The sequence below is a fragment of the Somniosus microcephalus genome, chromosome 30 (genome assembly GCF_052327205.1).
Source record: "Somniosus microcephalus isolate GS21.2 chromosome 30, FLI_Smic_1.0, whole genome shotgun sequence".
NCBI lineage: Eukaryota > Metazoa > Chordata > Chondrichthyes > Squaliformes > Somniosidae > Somniosus > Somniosus microcephalus.
This window is the reverse complement of record NC_141016.1, coordinates 2,189,825-2,210,809: the sequence shown is the minus strand read 5'-3', so window position 1 is coordinate 2,210,809 and position 20,985 is coordinate 2,189,825. Positions and strand designations below refer to the sequence as shown.

General features: G+C 55.1%; 1 protein-coding gene across 1 annotated transcript in view; it reads right to left on the bottom strand.

Annotated features, from left to right (window-relative positions):
• The window catches only part of adgra2 (adhesion G protein-coupled receptor A2), a 246,628-nt gene that overhangs the window by 145,634 nt on the left and 80,009 nt on the right, over positions 1 to 20,985 (bottom strand). Inside the window, exon 2 of the mRNA XM_085970888.1 lies at positions 20,539 to 20,610. Coding sequence (XP_085827014.1) covers positions 20,539 to 20,610 — 72 coding nt within the window. The remainder of the gene's footprint in view (positions 1 to 20,538; positions 20,611 to 20,985) is intronic.

Here is a 20,985-nt window from a genome sequence, read left to right as displayed (position 1 = left end):
GTCGAAGGGTCAGTACTGAGGGAGTGCCGCACTGTCGGAGGGGCAGTACTGAGGGAGTGCCGCACTGTCAGAGGGGCAGTACTGAGGGAGCGTTGCACTGTCGGAGGGTCAGTACTGAGGGGGCGCTGCAGTGTCGGAGGGTCAGTACTGAGGGAGCTCCGCACTGTCGGAGGGGCAGTACTGAGGGAGCGCCGCACTGTCGGAGGGGCAGTACTGAGGGAGCGCCGCACTGTCGGAGGGACAGTACTGAGGGGGCGCCGCACTGTCGGAGGGGCAGTACTGAGGGAGCGCTACAATGTCGGAGGGGCAGTACTGAGGGGGCGCCACACTGTCGGAGGGACAGTACTGAGGGGGCGCCGCACTGTCGGAAGGGCAGTACTGAGGGAGAGCCGCACTGTCGGAGGGGCAGTACTGAGGGGGCGCCGCACTGTCGGAGGGACAGTACTGAGGGGGCGCCGCACTGTCGGAGGGGCAGTACTGAGGAAGCGCCGCACTGTCGGAGGGGCAGTACTGAGGGAGTGCTGCACTGTCGGAGGGGCAGTACTGAGGGAGTGCTGCACTGTCGGAGGGGCAGTACTGAGGGAGCGCCGCACTGTTGGAGGGGCAGTACTGAGGGAGCACTGCACTGTCGGAGGGGCAGTACTGAGGGAGCGCCGCACTGTCGGAGGGGCAGTACTGAGGGAGTGCCGCACTGTCAGAGGGGCATTACTGAGGGAGCGTTGCACTGTCGGAGGGGCAGTACTGAGGGAGTGCTGCACTGTCGGAGGGGCAGTACTGAGGGAGCGCCGCACTGTTGGAGGGGCAGTACTGAGGGAGCACTGCACTGTCGGAGGGGCAGTACTGAGGGAGCGCCGCATTTTCGGAGGGGCAGTACTGAGGGAGTGCCGCACTGTCGGAGGGGCAGTACTGAGGGAGCGCCGCACTGTCAGAGGTGCCGTCTTTCGGATGAGACGTTAAACCGAGGCCCTGTCTGCTCTCTCAGGTGGGTGTAAAATATCCTGCGGCACTATTTCGAAGAAGAGCAGGGGGGAGTTCTCCCCGGTGTCCTGGGGCCAATATTTATCCCTCAACCAACATCACTAAAACAGAAATAACAGAAAACGCTGGAAACACTCAGCAGGCCCGGCAGCATCCGTGGATGATCATCTGTTTGTGGGAGCTTGCTGTGCGCAAATTGGTTGTTGCGTTTCCTACACTTCAAAAATACTTCATTGGCTGTGAAGCGCTTTGGGATGTCCTGAGGTTGTGAAAGGTGCTGCAGAAATGCCAGTCTATTTATCTTTCCCCCTATTACAGTCAATGCATTAGAGTGGAGCAGCAGCAGTGACAGGGTGAAGTCGGGCGGTTTAACTAAGTGTGTCCCTCTGTCTGCCATCCCGGGAAAAAGAAACTTGCCTGAATTCCAGCAGGTCAGTGCTGTTTGGCTCTTGCTTTGCAGTGGACTCTGATTGGGCGGTGTTGTCGCATACAGGGCTGGGAACCCCAAGCCGGCCAATTGTCGAACCTGACCAGTCGCCCAAACCTCAGCTCGCCTTCACTTCCCAGTGATAGTACACCTGCCGCTTATATACCGCAAACCTCAGCTCGCCTTCACTTCCCAGTGATAGTACAGCTGCTGCTTATATACCGCAAACCTCAGCTCGCCTTCACTTCCCAGTGATAGTACACCTGCTGCTTATATACCGCAAACTTCAGCTCGCCTTCACTTCCCAGTGATAGTACACCTGCTGCTTATATACCGCAAACCTCAGCTCGCCTTCACTTCCCAGTGATAGTACACCTGCTGCTTATATACCGCAAACCTCAGCTCGCCTTCACTTCCCAGTGATAGTACACCTGCTGCTTATATACCGCAAACCTCAGCTCGCCTCCGCTTCCCAGTGATAGTACACCTGCTGCTTATATACCGCAAACCTCAGCTCGCCTCCGCTTCCCAGTGATAGTACACCTGCCGCTTATATACCGCAAACCTCAGCTCGCCTTCACTTCCCAGTGATAGTACACCTGCCGCTTATATACCGCAAACCTCAGCTCGCCTCCGCTTCCCAGTGATAGTACACCTGCCGCTTATATACCGCAAACCTCAGCTCGCCTCCGCTTCCCAGTGATAGTACACCTGCCGCTTATATACCGCAAACCTCAGCTCGCCTCCGCTTCCCAGTGATAGTACACCTGCTGCTTATATACCGCAAACCTCAGCTCGCCTCCGCTTCCCAGTGATAGTACACCTGCTGCTTATATACCGCAAACTTCAGCTCGCCTCCGCTTCCCAGTGATAGTACACCTGCCGCTTATATACCGCAAACTTCAGCTCGCCTCCGCTTCCCAGTGATAGTACACCTGCTGCTTATATACCGCAAACCTCAGCTCGCCTTCACTTCCCAGTGATAGTACACCTGCTGCTTATATACCGCAAACCTCAGCTCGCCTCCGCTTCCCAGTGATAGTGCACCTGCTGCTTATATACCGCAAACCTCAGCTCGCCTTCACTTCCCAGTGATAGTACACCTGCTGCTTATATACCGCAAACCTCAGCTCGCCTTCACTTCCCAGTGATAGTACACCTGCCGCTTATATACCGCAAACCTCAGCTCGCCTTCGCTTCCCAGTGATAGTACACCTGCTGCTTATATACCGCAAACCTCAGCTCGCCTCCGCTTCCCAGTGATAGTACACCTGCCGCTTATATACCGCAAACCTCAGCTCGCCTTCACTTCCCAGTGATAGTACACCTGCCGCTTATATACCGCAAACCTCAGCTCGCCTTCACTTCCCAGTGATAGTACACCTGCTGCTTATATACCGCAAACCTCAGCTCGCCTTCGCTTCCCAGTGATAGTACACCTGCCGCTTATATACCGCAAACCTCAGCTCGCCTCCGCTTCCCAGTGATAGTACACCTGCTGCTTATATACCGCAAACCTCAGCTCGCCTTCACTTCCCAGTGATAGTACACCTGCTGCTTATATACCGCAAACCTCAGCTCGCCTTCACTTCCCAGTGATAGTACACCTGCCGCTTATATACCGCAAACCTCAGCTCGCCTTCACTTCCCAGTGATAGTACACCTGCTGCTTATATACCGCAAACCTCAGCTCGCCTTCACTTCCCAGTGATAGTACACCTGCTGCTTATATACCGCAAACCTCAGCTCGCCTTCACTTCCCAGTGATAGTACACCTGCTGCTTATATACCGCAAACCTCAGCTCGCCTCCGCTTCCCAGTGATAGTACACCTGCTGCTTATATACCGCAAACCTCAGCTCGCCTCCGCTTCCCAGTGATAGTACACCTGCTGCTTATATACCGCAAACCTCAGCTCGCCTCCGCTTCCCAGTGATAGTACACCTGCTGCTTATATACCGCAAACCTCAGCTCGCCTCCGCTTCCCAGTGATAGTACACCTGCTGCTTATATACCGCAAACCTCAGCTCGCCTCCACTTCCCAGTGATAGTACACCTGCCGCTTATATACCGCAAACCTCAGCTCGCCTTCACTTCCCAGTGATAGTACACCTGCCGCTTATATACCGCAAACCTCAGCTCGCCTTCACTTCCCAGTGATAGTGCACCTGCTGCTTATATACCGCAAACCTCAGCTCGCCTCCGCTTCCCAGTGATAGTACACCTGCCGCTTATATACCGCAAACCTCAGCTCGCCTTCACTTCCCAGTGATAGTGCACCTGCTGCTTATATACCGCAAACCTCAGCTCGCCTTCACTTCCCAGTGATAGTACACCTGCCGCTTATATACCGCAAACCTCAGCTCGCCTTCACTTCCCAGTGATAGTACACCTGCTGCTTATATACCGCAAACCTCAGCTCGCCTCCGCTTCCCAGTGATAGTACACCTGCTGCTTATATACCGCAAACCTCAGCTCGCCTTCACTTCCCAGTGATAGTACACCTGCTGCTTATATACCGCAAACCTCAGCTCGCCTCCGCTTCCCAGTGATAGTGCACCTGCTGCTTATATACCGCAAACCTCAGCTCGCCTTCACTTCCCAGTGATAGTACACCTGCTGCTTATATACCGCAAACCTCAGCTCGCCTTCACTTCCCAGTGATAGTACACCTGCCGCTTATATACCGCAAACCTCAGCTCGCCTTCGCTTCCCAGTGATAGTACACCTGCTGCTTATATACCGCAAACCTCAGCTCGCCTCCGCTTCCCAGTGATAGTACACCTGCCGCTTATATACCGCAAACCTCAGCTCGCCTTCACTTCCCAGTGATAGTACACCTGCTGCTTATATACCGCAAACCTCAGCTCGCCTTCGCTTCCCAGTGATAGTACACCTGCCGCTTATATACCGCAAACCTCAGCTCGCCTCCGCTTCCCAGTGATAGTACACCTGCTGCTTATATACCGCAAACCTCAGCTCGCCTTCACTTCCCAGTGATAGTACACCTGCTGCTTATATACCGCAAACCTCAGCTCGCCTTCACTTCCCAGTGATAGTACACCTGCCACTTATATACCGCAAACCTCAGCTCGCCTTCACTTCCCAGTGATAGTACACCTGCTGCTTATATACCGCAAACCTCAGCTCGTTACAGCAGGGAATCGGTATTTCATCCTGGTCCGTTGTGGTGTGTCACAACTGCTTCTTGTGTTCAACAAGCAAGTACTTGGCTTGAAAAGTTAGATAACTTTCAGATCATGCACTGCCTGAAAGGGCGGTGGAAGCAGATTCAATAGTAACTTTCAAAAGGGGAATTGGATAAATACTTGAAAAGGAGAAATTGGTAGGGCTATGGGGAAAGCGGGGGAGTGGGACTAATTGGAGAGCTCTTTCAAAGAGCCGGCACAGGCACGATGGGCCGAATGGCCTCTTTCTGTGCTGTATCATTCTATGATTCTATAACCATTGAAGCAAATTGCAGAAAATCGGCTCTATTGTACCTCTTGCCAAGAGTTTCCTTCTCCCCAATTCTTGAATAGTTATAATCTGCTGAAATTGTTGATAGTATGGAGTTATGGTACAGATCAGCCATGATCTAATAGAACGCTGGCACAGGCTCGAGGGGCTGAGTGGCCTCCTCCTGTTTCCATGTCTCTCACAGCAGAACGAAAGAACTTGTATTTCTCCAGCGCCTTTCACCACCTCAGGACGTCCCAAAGCGCTGCACAGCCCAAGAAGTACTTTAGAGGAGTAGTCACTGTTATAATGTAGTACATTCACCTCTCTGCTGTCCCTGAACACCGGGTCTGCCTCTCACAACGGCGCCCCTGTTAAATGAGCTGCCGCACACTATAAATCATCCCTCTCACGACTCGGGGGGGGAAGGGGAGAAGAAAGCGCTAAATAAACCATTCGGAGCCTGATGAAATGCTCCAAGCACCAGTCGGCAGAGTCCCAATCTCAGCCCCCATTGCTCCTGAAAGCAGCTCTCTATTTTCTTAATTAGTGTATATTTATAGACTGTCTGGTCGCCAGGGCTAAATGCCTGAGCTTCCTGTAACCTGCTTTAAACTCCAAATAAACAAAAATATTGTCTTTGAATTGATAGAAAGTAGTTTCTCTCCTGACAGGGGAGTCGGCTAGGTGCTTTGACGCTGCCAAGACCCCAACTAGCAACAGGGCCTTCAGTGAGCTCCGCCGTCTCTTTCATCCGCACTCCGTCTCTCGATTGTTTTTCTTTCTTTCTCACTTGTGCAGACCTCGAGGCGCCCTGGCTGTCTCCGAGCAACGGCGGGGGACGGAGAGTGAGGCGTGGATCGGGACAGGCTTCTGTACCTGTGGTAGGCCCGTAGTGGCCATCGCAGGCCGTTCAGGCCCAGCGCAGGGCAGGGCCGGGCCGGGCCAGCTAACTCCGATTTACTAAACGCGCTGAAGGTGGCAGATACCCAAGGGGTTGCCAACCCTCCAGGATTGGCCTGGAGTCTCCAGGAATTGAAGGTTAATCTTCAGGAGGCTGCAGATTAATTAATTCCCCACGGCCAATTGGAGAGCGGAGAATCTTCACTACCCGATTGGATCGATTGTCAAGCAGCCTTTCCCACCCCCCAATCTCCACTAGCTCTTATAATAAATTATGACTAATAATAGTGTTCAAAGAAAACACATTCTTTTTCAATGCTCCTGTGGCTTTTCCCCCTGGTTTTGCTCCCGGCAGTGCCCTGGAGAGTAATCTTTAATTCCTGGAGACTCCTGGCCAATCCTCGAGGGTTGGCAACCCTGAAGAAAATTGCTTTTCAAAAGAGGATAAAAAACTGAGTTAATATCGGGTGGGTGGCGGGGGGGCGAGTACATGCGATATTTCGCTGTTGATTTAAATCCCCCTCGCAGCCAGTTTAATGTTCCTCCAGCTCTTTAATCTACAGACAGCGAATAGTGCAGCCTTTATGCAGCAGATCTGTGCGCTGTGTTTACCCAGCGCCCGGTTCCATTTACTACATAAACCACTCCTGGGCCTCAGCACACCCACGCCATTCAGGCCACGGATAAATCATAATATTTAGAATGGTTTCGAACTTTCTGCAAGGAATGACTTGTGGAGTATCCGATGTGGCCGAGCGCATTTTAATGTTGCTTCTCTGGAGCCCCTTACATGGGCCGTCCATGTGCTCAACCCCCCTCACCACATCCTTCCCTTGCCGAGAGTGAGGCATCGCCAGACAGAGCTCACTGTACTCGGTAAAAACGCACTTTCCAAAATATTTCTTCTGTCCCTGATCAATTCCGTTCTTTGATCTCTTTGAGATCTCTTTAATCCCCTGAGCTCCTGATCGCATCATTAGGTGTCAGCCGTGGCTCGGTGGGCAGCACTCTGGCCTCTGAGTCAGGTCGTGGGTTCAAGCCTTGCTCGAGAGACTTGAGCACATAATCCAGGCCGACACTCCCAGTGCAGCACTGAGGTCAGTACAGGGAGCGCTGCACTGTCGGAGGGGCAGTACTGAGGGAGCGCCGCACTGTCAGAGGGTCAGTACAGGGAGCGCCGCACTGTCGGGGGGTCAGTACAGGGAGCGCCGCACTGTCGGGGGGCAGTACTGAGGGAGCGCCGCACTGTCGGAGGGGCAGTACTGAGGGAGCGCCGCACTGTCAGAGCGGCAGTACTGAGGGAGCGCCGCACTGTCGGAGGGGCAGTACAGGGAGCGCCGCACTGTCAGAGGGGCAGTACTGAGGGAGCGCCGCACTGTCGGAGGGGCAGTACTGAGGGAGCGCCGCACTGTCGGAGGGGCAGTACTGAGGGTGCGCCGCACTGTCGGAGGGGCAGTACTGAGGGAGCGCCGCAGTGTCGGAGGGGCAGTACTGAGGGAGCGCCGCACTGTCGGAGGGGCAGTACTGAGGGAGCGCCGCACTGTCGGAGGGGCAGTACTGAGGGAGCGCCGCACTGTCGGAGGGGCAGTACTGAGGGAGCGCCGCACTGTCGGAGGGGCAGTACTGAGGGAGTGCTGCACTGTCGGGGGTGCCGTCTTTCGGATGAGATGTTAAACCGAGGCCCCGTCTACTCTCTCAGGTGGACGTAAAAGATCCTATGGCCGCTATTCGAAGAAGAGCAGGGGAGTTCTCCCCGGTGTCCTGGGGCCAATATTTATCCCTCGACCAATATCACACTGCTGTTTGTGGGATCTTGCTGTGCGCAAATTAGCTGCTGCGTTTCCTGCATTACAACAGTGACTACACTTCAAAAAGTACTTAATTGGCTGTAAAGCGCTTTGGGACATCCTGAAGCCGTGAAAGGCGCTGGAGAAATGCAAATGCATTTATTTATGGGTCCAAAACCTCCGCTGCAAGTGCTGACGCGATACCCCCGCAGGCACTTGGGGTCATACCAAAAACCACTCGCACCGATGGGTAAAAGCTCCACCTGGTGTGGTCCTGAGCTACATAGGGCGGGAAGTCCCAGGATCCGCCCCAGTCTGTGCAGAGTTAACCAGGCTGATGTTAAGGGCTCTCTATAAATGATCTCGGCATTGGGCCAAAAAATCCCAAAACAGCCGAGGTTCCCTACTGTGAACTGCTATCCCTGCTCAATGCTGGGCGTCGGCTAGGAACCAGGGTCGCGCTACCCCCCCAGCCAAATAGCCCAGCGACAGCCACTGTCTAGATTCCTGCATGAAGAATGGTCACGTGGAACTGTACCCCAGCCAGTAACAGCTCAATTAGGAGAGAAAGCCAGAGCGAGGGAAGAAAGGTTGAAGTGGCCGGACTGGTGGTTTTTTTCTCCAGGTTGTCCCAAGGAAGGGAGTGGGGTCATGTCCCGCAGAAACGCTCCGGATCCATCGAGGCTCACGTGAGATCCGCTGGCGCAGGATTACTTTCAATCTTCTCCTCTCCCACACCAGGTTATCTCCCTCCGAGATCTGCAGGAGCCTGACGCGAAGCACGACCCAGACCTGCCCCAGAACCGCAGCTCCCTGGACTGGGTGTAAACACACAGCTGGCTCCGCACTACATCTTCTCCAGCCATCTGCTTCCTATCAAGCTGCTCCATAATCACAGCACAGCTCCAGCCTCTCACCCGCTCCCATCCCCCCCAGCGGTCCAGATTATCCGCAAACCTCCACTGCCCATCGCCTTGTACCTCTGCCCGCTGCCTGGTTTGAAAACACAATGTCAACTTCAGCCTAAAAATTACCTTCAGTGCAATTAGCCTCCCGCGATCATAGGACCTCACTCAAAATGGCTGCAGGTTGGGCTCCCAACACTGCTTGGCCGTGTCTCTGGCGGCTTCATCACATGACCTCCTGCTGCCAACTGTCCCGCCTCCGCGCTCCCCTCGTTGGCCGCCTGACACGTCACCCTGGCAGCGTCCCACCCTCCCCTCGCCAACTGGAAAACTTCATTAGCCAACGAGATGATCCTTAACTCACGGTCAAAGAGCCTTCCAACCACCCACCTCGCCCGCCCCATCTCCATTATTATTGTTATAATTAATAAACAAAAGTGTTCAAAGAAAATGGAAAAACACACAATTATTTTTTAACGCCACCCCCCCAATGATTTTTCTCCCGGGTGTTGCTGGCTGCAGTGTCCTTCCTGGTGATTAATCTTCAATTCCTGGAGGCTCCAGCCAATCCCGGAGGGCTGGCGACCGCTAGTTGCTGTGCGAGACGCCTCCCCCATTCACCTGACCGCACTCAGAATGGCCGCCACTTCACCTGTACAGCAACAGTGGTCCCTCAGTACTGCCCCTCCGATAGTGCGGCGCTCCCTCAGTACTGCCCCTTGTGATGAAATATATGTCTTCATCAGCCCCTGTGTTTTACCTGCATTGTATTGTGTGTACCGCCCCCTTTTCCCCTATTGTGTGTATTGGCTCCGCCCCTGTCTTTTGTCATATAAAGGTCTCAAGAGCTGTATGAGTCATTCTGCCAGACGAATCCGATGTGGAATGACGTGCAATGTTCTTAGCGATTAAAAGCCTTCAGTTGAATCCTTCAACTCCTAGTCTTTGAGTTATTGATGGCACATCAATTTTAATCGCTAAAACACCAAGATGGATCGACTCCTGAAACCAGAGCGCTTGGATCTGGACCCCCACGCCACAGACGCAGCCACACAGTTCGGACACTGGTTCCAATGCTTCGAATTTTTCATCGAAACCTCAGCCACCGCCATAGCAGCCGCGACTGCCACCGGAGACGTGAAACTGGGAATCCTGCGAAACTGGGTGAGTCATCGGGTCTCCCCTCTCATCCGAGATGCCACCAGCTACGAGGATGCCTGCACCATTCTGAAGGCCCACTACGTGCGGCCAATAAACGAGGTGTACGCCAGGCATCTTCTGACTACTCGCACGCAGCGGCATGGTGAGTCACTAGAGGACTTCATGCTAAGCCTAAAAGTACTGGGCAGAGACTGTAACTGTAAGGCCGTGTCTGCCACCGTGTACACGGAGGAGCTGATCCGAGACTCCTTTATTGCGGGCCTCAGTTCAAATTACATTCGGCAGAAACTGTTTGAAAAGGAGGGACTGGACTTAAAACAGGCTATGGGCATAGCGCGATCGCTGGATATGGCCCAGAGGAACTCTGAATCCTGTTCCTCAGGCCACATGGCCCACTCCACCTCGTGCGCGCCGTGGGGGCCGCCATCTTGGAAGCCATCTTCACCTCCCAGGTCTCAGGCCAGCCCAGCACCGTCGGAGCCCCAGCCTCCACCCAGGAGCCCCACTACTGCCGCGATGCATCGGGGCCTGAAATGCTACTTCTGCGGCCAGGACAAACACTCCAGGCATCTGTGCCCAGCGAAGGGCACCACCTGTTTCAAATGCGGGAAGAAAGGACATTTCAGTAAAGTCTGCAGAGGGAACCCCGCCTCCAACTCCGCCACCGCTGCGTGCGCGCCGTGGGGGCGGCCATGTTGGACGCCATCTTGTCCACCCTCATGGAGTCCACCATCTTGTCTCGACTACACGGACCCCCAGGACCCACTGGTGGCCTCAATCACAGTGGATCAATCCAGACCGCATCCGTTGTCTAGATCGATGATGGACATAGAGGTAAACGGGAACAAGGTTAAGTGCTTGATTGACTGCGGGAGCACCGAAAGCTTTATTCATCCTAGCCTGGTAAAACGACTTTCACTAACGATAGTCCCTACACAGGGCAAAATCGCCATGGCTGATAAGACTCATACCTCAAAAATTACAGGTTTCTGCGCGGTTATGTTGTCGGTAAAAGGCACTGATTACAGAGATTTTAAACTGTTGATAATGCCAGATCTCTGTGTGAGCGTGATCTTGGGTCTGGACTTCCAGTGCCACCACCAAAGTATCACGCTTACCTACGGTGGGTCCCAGCCACCCCTCACAGTGTGCGGTCTGGCTACCCTGAAGGTCAAGCCGCCCTCTCTGTTCGCCAACCTCGCACCCAACTGTCGACCCATAGCGACCAAGAGTAGGCGGTACAGCTGGGAGGACAGACGGCTCATTGCGTCTGAAGTAGAAAGACTCAAGCGGGAGGGTATCATCGAATGCAGTACCAGCCCGTGGCGCGCCCAGGTAGTAGTGGTTAAGGGTAGCGAAAAGAAGCGGATGGTGATCGGTTATAGCCAGACGGTTAATCTATACACCCAGCTAGACGCCTACCCTCTGCCCCGCATAGCGGATATGGTTAACCAAATTGCGTAATACCGAGTGTTTTCCACCATCTACCTAAAATCGGCATACCACCAGCTCCCCATTAGGCCAGAGGACCGTCCATACACCGCCTTCGAGGCGAACGGACGCCTCTACCACTTCCTCAGAGTCCCCTTTGGGGTAACGAATGGGGTCTCGGTCTTCCAGCGGGAGATGGACCGCATGGTCGATGAGAACCAGTTAACAGCCACCTATCCATACCTAGACAACGTCACCATCTGCGGCCACGACCAGCAAGACCACGACTCGAACCTCGCGAGATTTCTGAAAACCGCCCTCAGGCTCAATCTCACCTACAACGAGGATAAGTGTGTCTTTAGCACCACGCGCCTCTGTATCCTGGGCTGCGTGGTGGAAAACGGGGAAATCAGTCTGGACCCCGACCGATTGCACCCCCTACGGGAGCTACCCCTACCAAACACTCCCAAGGCCCTGAAAAGGTGCCTGGGGTTTTTCTCCTATTATGCCCAATGGGTCCCCAATTATTCCGACAAGGCCCGTCCCCTCCTGAAATCAACGTCCTTCCCACTCACGGCCGAGGCCCACGCCGCCTTCAACAGCATTAAACACGACATTGAGAAGGCCGCGCTGCGGGCAGTGGACGAAAACATCCCTTTCCAGGTCGAAAGTGATGCGTCCGACTTCGCTTTAGCAGCCACCCTCAACCAGGATGGGCGGCCCGTAGCCTTTTTCTCAAGAACCCTCCAAGGGCCCGAGATCAGGCACTCCTCGGTAGAGAAGGAGGCCCAGGCCATAGTGGAGGCAGTGCGGCACTGGAGGCACTACCTAGCCGGCAAACGCTTCACCCTGCTTACCGACCAGCGGTCGGTAGCCTTCATGTTTAACAACAAACAGAGGGGGAAGATCAAGAACGACAAAATTCTCAGGTGGCGGATCGAACTCTCCACGTTTGAGTACGACATAATATATAGGCCGGGGGCCCTCAACGAATCCCCCGATGCCCTATCACGAGGGATGTGTGCCAGCATCCAGGGGGACAGGCTACAGGGCCTCCACAATGGCCTCTGCCACCCGGGTGTCACCCGGCTATTTCACTTTATAAAATCCCGTAACCTGCCCTATTCCATCGAGGAGGTCCGGTCGATGACCAGGGACTGCCGCACCTGTGCGGAATGCAAGCCCCGTTTTTACAGGCCCGACCGAGCCCACCTGATCAAAGCTACACGGCCATTCGAGCGCCTGAGCTTAGATTTCAAGGGACCACTCCCCTCCACCGACCGCAATGTGTACTTTCTCAACATTGTGGACGAGTACTCCCGCTTCCCATTCACCTACCCCCGCCCAGACATGACCAGTGCCACGGTCATCAAGTGCCTCGGCAGCCTGTTTTGCACGTTCGGCATGCCGAACTACATCCACACTGACAGGGGGGCATCGTTCATGAGCGACGAACTGCGCCAATACCTGCTGTCGAAGGGGATAGCCACGAGTCGGACCACTAGTTATAACCCCCGGGGTAATGGGCAAGTGGACAGGGAGAACGCGACGGTGTGGAAGGCGGTCACCTTAGCACTAAGGTCTAAAGGCCTCCCTACCTCCCGCTGGCAAGAGGTCCTCCCAGACGTACTCCACTCGATAAGGTCGCTACTGTGTACTGCTACTAACGCCACGCCTCACGAGAAGATGTTTGTTTTTCCCCGCAAATCAACCTCGGGAGTGTCCCTACCTTCGTGGCTCTCCACCCCAGGGACAGTCCTATTACGGAAGCATGTGAGGGGCCACAAAACGGATCCCCTCGTGGAGGCAGTACACCTACTCCACGCAAACCCATAGCACGCGTACGTCAGGCACGCCGACGGGCGTGAGGACACCGTGTCCATAAAGGACCTCGCCCCGGCAGGAAGCGACGACGACCCATCCTCACCACCCCCAGAAGAACCTCCACCATCCCCAGAGGTAGCCTCACCACCCCCAGAAGTACCTGCAACACCCCCAGCACATGGGTATGCCCAGGAGGGCACCACGGACTCCCGGTCGGAACCCGAGGTACTGTTGCGACGTTCAGGAAGGACTATCACACCCCCGGACAGACTAAATCTGTAGAAGGGGTGAATGTGATGAAATATATGTCTTCATCAGCCGCTGTGTTTTACCTGCATTGTATTGTGTGTACCGCCCCCTTTTCCCCTATTGTATGTATTGGCTCCGCCCCTGTCTTTTGTCATATAAAGGTCTCAAGAGCTGTATGAGTCATTCTGCCAGACGAATCCGATGTGGAATGACGTGCAATGTTCTTAGCGATTAAAAGCCTTCAGTTGAATCCTTTAACTTCTTGTCTTTGAGTTATTGATGGCACATCACCCCTCCGACAGTGCAGCACTCCCTCAGTACTGCCCCTCCGACAGTGCGGCGCTCCCTCAGTACTGCCCCTCCGACAGTGCAGCACTCCCTCAGTACTGCCCCTCCGACAGTGCGGCACTCCCTCAGTACTGCCCCTCCGACAGTGCGGCGCTCCCTCAGTACTGCCCCTCCGACAGTGCGGCGCTCCCTCAGTACTGCCCCTCCGACAGTGCGGCGCTCCCTCAGTACTGCCCCTCCGACAGTGCGGCGCTCCCTCAGTACTGCCCCTCCGACAGTGCGGCGCTCCCTCAGTACTGCCCCTCCGACAGTGCGGCGCTCCCTCAGTACTGCCCCTCCGACAGTGCGGCGCTCCCTCAGTACTGCCCCTCCGACAGTGCGGCGCTCCCTCAGTACTGCCCCTCCGACAGTGCGGCGCTCCCTCAGTACTGCCCTCCGACAGTGCGGCGCTCCCTCAGTACTGCCCCTCGACAGTGCGGCGGTCCCTCAGTACTGCCCCTCCGACAGTGCGGTGCTCCCTCAGTACTGCCCCTCCGACAGTGCGGCGCTCCCTCAGTACTGCCCCTCCGACAGTGCGGCGCTCCCTCAGTACTGCCCCTCTGACAGTGCGGCGCTCCCTCAGTACTGCCCCTCCGACAGTGCGGCGGTCCCTCAGTACTGCCCCTCCGACAGTGCGGCGCTCCCTCAGTACTGCCCCTCCGACAGTGCGGCGCTCCCTCAGTACTGCCCCTCTGACAGTGCGGCGCTCCCTCAGTACTGCCCCTCCGACAGTGCGGCACTCCCTCAGTACTGCCCCTCCGACAGTGCGGTGCTCCCTCAGTACTGCCCCTCTGACAGTGCGGCGCTCCCTCAGTACTGCCCCTCCGACAGTGCGGCGCTCCCTCAGTACTGACCCTCTGACAGTGCGGCGCTCCCTCAGTACTGCCCCTCCGACAGTGCGGCGCTCCCTCAGTACTGCCCCTCCGACAGTGCGGCGCTCCCTCAGCATTGTATTAAGTCCGGGAGTGGAGCTCTTGGCAGGCAGTCTGCTTGATTGGCACCCCATCCACCACCTTAAACATTAATTCCCTCCACCACCGGTGTACCGTGACTGCAGTGTGTACCATCTACAAGATGCACTGCAGCAACTCACCAAGGCTTCTTTGGCAGCACCTCCCAAACCCGCGACCTCTTCCCCTAGAAGGACAAGGGCAGCAGGCGCATGGGAACACCACCACCTCCAAGTTCCCCTCCAAGTCACACACCATTCCAACTTGGAAATATATCGGCCGTTCCTTCATCGTCGCTGGGTCAAAATCCTGGAACTCCCTCCCTAACAGCACTGTGGGAGCACCTTCACCACACGGACTGCAGCGGTTCAAGAAGGTGGCTCACCACCACCTTCTCGAGGGCAATTAGGGGACGGGCAATAAATGCCGGCCTTGCCAGCGACACCCACATCCTGAGAATGAATATTAAAAAAAGTTTAAAAGATGCCCCTCCGACACTGCGGCCCTCCCCCATGTGATTTTTTCCTAATTGTGAGATTCCATGTGGTCCCCAGTCCTGCAGGCACCAGTACAGAATACTGTAGCTGGGAGGTAGGAGGGACACTTTAAGTCAGGGTTCCTCGAACCCTCCAAGCACCTGTTGGCCGAACTAATACGGGAAAGAAAGAGGCCCAGACACAGCTGAGTGTTTCTGGTGCTGCCTTCGTCACATCAAAGGCGTTTCACCCTCTGTCTCTCCGTGTACAGAAGGGCTTACACACAGAGCTGATGAAAAACCAATTAGGGCACCTGTCAACCACCATTAACTTCAAGATTCCTCTCCCAGCATGCAAGACAAGCAGGAACGGCACCAGCGGGAGAATGCGGGTTTACTTTCTGCACAACCTAAGGTGTCAGTCGTGGTTCAGGGGGTCGCACACTCGCCTCCAAGTCAGAAGGTCGTGGGTTCAAGACCCACTCCAGAGACTTCAGCCCATAATCCAGGCTGATACTCCCAGTGCAGTACTGAGGGAGCGCCGCACTGTCGGAGGGGCAGTACTGAGGGAGTGCCGCACTGTCGGAGGGGCAGTACTGAGGGAGCGCCGCACTGTCGGAGGGGCAGTACTGAGGGAGCGCCGCACTGTCGGAGGGGCAGCACTGAGGGAGTGCCGCACTGTCGGAGGGGCAGTACTGAGGGAGCGCTGCACTGTCGGAGGGGCAGTACTGAGGGAGCGCCGCACTGTCGGAGGGGCAGTACTGAGGGAGCGCCGCACTGTCGGAGGGGCAGTACTGAGGGAGCGCCGCACTGTCGGAGGGGCAGTACTGAGGGAGCGCCGCACTGTCGGAGGGGCAGTACTGAGGGAGCGCCGCACTGTCGGAGGGGCAGTACTGAGGGAGCGCCGCACTGTCGGAGGGGCAGTACTGAGGGAGCGCCGCACTGTCGGAGGGGCAGTACTGAGGGAGCGCCGCACTGTCAGAAGGGCAGTACTGAGGGAGCGCCGCACTGTCAGAAGGGCAGTACTGAGGGAGCGCCGCACTGTCAGAAGGGCAGTACTGAGGGAGCGCCGCACTGTCAGAGGGGCAGTACTGAGGGAGCGCCGCACTGTCGGAGGGGCAGTACTGAGGGAGCTCCGCACTGTCGGAGGGGCAGTACTGAGGGAGCGCCGCACTGTCGGAGGGGCAGTACTGAGGGAGCGCCGCACTGTCGGAGGGGCAGTACTGAGGGAGCGCCGCACTGTCGGAGGGGCAGTACTGAGGGAGTGCCGCACTGTCAGAAGGGCAGTACTGAGGGAGCGCCGCACTGTCAGAGGGGCAGTACTGAGGGAGGGCTGCACTGTCGGAGGGGCAGTACTGAGGGAGTGCCGCACTGTCGGAGGGGCAGTACTGAGGGAGCGCTGCACTGTCGGAGGGGCAGCACTGAGGGAGCGCCGCACTGTCAGAGGGTCAGTACTGAGGGAGGGCTGCACTGTCGGAGGGGCAGTACTGAGGGAGTGCTGCACTGTCGGAGGGGCAGCACCGAGGGAGCGCCGCACTGTCGGAGGGGCAGCACTGAGGGAGCGCCGCACTGTCGGAGGGGCAGTACTGAGGGAGCGCCGCACTGTCAGAGGGTCAGTACTGAGGGAGGGCTGCACTGTCGGAGGGGCAGCACTGAGGGAGCGCCGCACTGTCGGAGGGGCAGTACTGAGGGAGCGCCGCACTGTCGGAGGGGCAGTACTGAGGGAGCGCCGCACTGTCGGAGGGGCAGTACTGAGGGAGTGCTGCACTGGCGGAGGGGCAGTACTGAGGGAGTGCCGCACTGGCGGAGGGGCAGTACTGAGGGAGTGCCGCACTGTCAGAGGGGCAGTACTGAGGGAGCGCTGCACTGTCGAAGGGGCAGTATTGAGGGAGCGCCGCACTGTCGGAGGGTCAGTACTGAGGGAGGGCTGCACTGTCGGAGGGGCAGTACTGAGGGAGCGCCGCACTGTCAGAGGGTCAGTACTGAGGGAATGCTGCACTATTGGAGAGGCAGTACTGAGGGAGCGCTGCACTGTCGGAGGGGCAGTACTGAGGGAGCGCTGCACTGTCGAAGGGGCAGTACTGAGGGAGCGCCGCACTATCGGAGGGGCAGTACTGAGGGAGCGGAGGGGCAGTACTGAGGGAGCGCCACACTGCCAGAGGTGCCGTCTTTCAGATGAGACATTAAATCAAGGCCCTGTCTGCTGTCTCAGGTGGATGTAAAAGATCCCACTGCACTATTTGGAAGAAGAGCAGGGGAGTTCTCCCCAGTGACCTGGGGCCAATATTTCTCCCGCAATCAACATCACTAAAACAGATTATCTGGTCATTATCACATTGCTGTTTGTGGGAGCTTGCTGTGCACAAATTGGCTGCCGCGTTTCCTACATTACAACAGTGGCTACACTTTAAAAAAAAAAGTACTTTATTGGCTGTAATGTGCCTTGGCTTGTCCAGTGGTCGTGAAAGGTGATGTAGAAATGCCAGCCTCTATCTTTCTTACTCAGAATATACCATATACACTACGGGCTATTCGCTACACTTGCTGCCCTATACCTACGGACTATTCGCTGCATTTGCTGCCCTATACCATATACACTACGGACTATTCGCTGCACTTGCTGCCCTATACCATATACACTACAGGCTATTCGCTGCACTTGCTGCCCTATACCATATACACTACAGGCTATTCGCTGCATTTGCTGCCCTATACCATATACACTACGGGCTATTCGCTGCTCTTGCTGCCCTATACCATATACACTACGGACTATTCGCTGCTCTTGCTGCCCTATACCATATACACTACAGGCTATTCGCTGCACTTGCTGCCCTATACCATACACACTACGGGCTATTCGCTGCACTTGCTGCCCTATACCATATACACTACGGGCTATTCGCTGCACTTGCTGCCCTATACCATATACACTACAGGCTATTCGCTCCACTTGCTGCCCTATACCATATACACTACGGGCTATTCGCTGCACTTGTTGCCCTATACCATACACACTACGGACTATTCGCTGCACTTGCTGCCCTATACCATATACACTACAGGCTATTCGCTGCACTTGCTGCCCTATACCATATACACTACGGGCTATTCGCTGCACTTGTTGCCCTATACCATACACACTACGGGCTATTCGCTGCACTTGCTGCCCTATACCATATACACTACAGGCTATTCGCTGCACTTGCTGCCCTATACCATACACACTACGGGCTATTCGCTGCTCTTGCTGCCCTATACCATATACACTACGGGCTATTCGCTGCACTTGCTGCCCTATACCATATACACTACAGGCTATTCGCTGCTCTTGCTGCCCTATACCATATACACTACGGGCTATTCGCTGCACTTGCTGCCCTATACCATACACACTACGGACTATTCGCTGCACTTGCTGCCCTATACCATATAAACTACGGGCTATTCGCTGCTCTTGCTGCCCTATACCATATACACTACGGGCTATTCGCTGCACTTGCTGCCCTATACCATACACACTACGGACTATTCGCTGCACTTGCTGCCCTATACCATATACACTACGGGCTATTCGCTGCTCTTGCTGCCCTATACCATACACACTACGGGCTATTCGCTGCACTTGCTGCCCTATACCATATACACTACGGGCTATTCGCTGCTCTTGCTGCCCTATACCATATACACTACAGGCTATTCGCTACACTTGTTGCCCTATACCATATACACTACGGGCTATTCGCTGCTCTTGCTGCCCTATACCATATACACTACGGGCTATTCGCTGCTCTTGCTGCCCTATACCATATACACTACAGGCTATTCGCTACACTTGCTGCCCTATACCATATACACTACAGGCTATTCGCTACACTTGCTGCCCTATACCATATACACTACGGGCTATTCGCTACACTTGTTGCCCTATACCATATACACTACGGGCTATTCGCTGCTCTTGCTGCCCTATACCATATACACTACAGGCTATTCGCTGCACTTGCTGCCCTATACCATACACACTACGGACTATTCGCTGCACTTGCTGCCCTATACCATACACACTACGGGCTATTCGCTGCTCTTGCTGCCCTATACCATACACACTACGGGCTATTCGCTGCACTTGCTGCCCTATACCATATACACTACGGGCTATTCGCTGCTCTTGCTGCCCTATACCATATACACTACAGGCTATTCGCTACACTTGCTGCCCTATACCATATACACTACAGGCTATTCGCTGCTCTTGCTGCCCTATACCATACACACTACGGGCTATTCGCTGCACTTGCTGCCCTATACCATATACACTACGGGTTATTCGCTGCTCTTGCTGCCCTATACCATATACACTACAGGCTATTCGCTACACTTGTTGCCCTATACCATATACACTACGGGCTATTCGCTGCTCTTGCTGCCCTATACCATATACACTACGGGCTATTCGCTGCACTTGTTGCCCTATACCATACACACTACAGGCTATTCGCTGCTCTTGCTGCCCTATACCATACACACTACGGACTATTCGCTGCACTTGCTGCCCTATACCATATACACTACGGGCTATTCGCTGCACTTGCTGCCCTATACCATACACACTACGGACTATTCGCTGCACTTGCTGCCCTATACCATATACACTACGGGCTATTCGCTGCACTTGCTGCCCTATACCATATACACTATAGAAAATGTCTCAACCTCAGGATGTCTCAAAGCGCTTTACAGGCAATGAAATGCTTTTGTACTGTGGTAGTGTAGGATTAACGGGTGCCAATGTGACCGATCTCCGCCCCAGTTCCTGCGAACCCCAGGAGAATTGGGCCCAACCACTTGAAAGAAGCAGCGGTTGGCATAATCGCTCCCCCCTCAAACCCCCCGCGGCCCCCCCCCCCAATTTATTTTGACACACTCGGCGCTTGAACCCGCCTGTGTGAATGTCTCCCTTTGTATCCACACGAGGGAAAGTGGCAAAGCATTTCTGTGGCTGTGGAAATAGCTTCCACACGGAGATCAGAGGGAGGAGATGACAGGAGCTGTTTCGATGGGAGCCCAGAGTGTGCTGTTTATAGCTCTTAATGAGAGAGCGAGGAGCAGCACGGCGTCGATAGAAGGCTCCAGCTCGCAGTGTGCTGTCTGCACAGCGCCATGTGTGTGTCCTCCAATTATTCAATATCAGGGCAATCTCGTAGTAACCAAATTCTTGTCCTGACTATCAAGGCTTACCGTAGCCTCTTCCCCCCCCTACCTTCGCCATCTCCTCCTGCCTCCCCGCACACCTCCCTCCTCTCTCCTTCATGCCAAGGCACTCCTCATCCCCTATCCTCCAGGCTCCATAGCTGGCCGCTCGCTCAGCCTCTGTGCTCCGGTTCTTGTCTTGTCAACTCCCTCCGTGCTTTCAAAAACCTCCTGAAAACCACTGCCCGAACCTTCATCCCCCTGCCCCTGCCCTAACCCTCTCCATGGAGCAGGAGAGGGGCAGGATGAGAATTATTTTTCACATCTGAATAATGTTGCTGAAGTAATTCCATTATTATCAAGCCAGACATTGCCCGGGTCTGAATGAACTCCCAGTGTGCCCATTGGCACCCATTCCACACAATTCAACCTTAATAACACACAGGAGGAAGGTGACAAGAAGCACTTACAGTTTTTCAAGGGCTAGAAGTCCAGAGAAGGCGCCAGTCTTCAGTATTACAATCCTGTTGTTACTCAGTATCCTGTGGAGAGACAAGGAAACAAACTTACGATGAGACAATTCAGCAGATTAACATTTCTATTCGTGTGTCCAGAGAGGTGGGCTTCAGAAAGACGGCCGTGACTTCAGTTGCGTGGGCCCTAAGCTCTGGAATTCCCTCCCTTAACCTCGCCGCCTCTCTCTCATAAGAACATATAAGGAGTCGGCCAATCGGTCCCTCGAGCCTGCTCCGCCATTCAATAAGATCATGGCTGATCCAATCTTGTCCTCAACACCACTTTCCCGCTCTCTCCTCATAACCCTCGACTTCCCTGTAGTTCAACGTCTGTCAATCTCCGCCTTGAATATATTCAGTGACTCCGCCTCCACAGCTCTCTGGGGAAGAGAATTCCAAAGA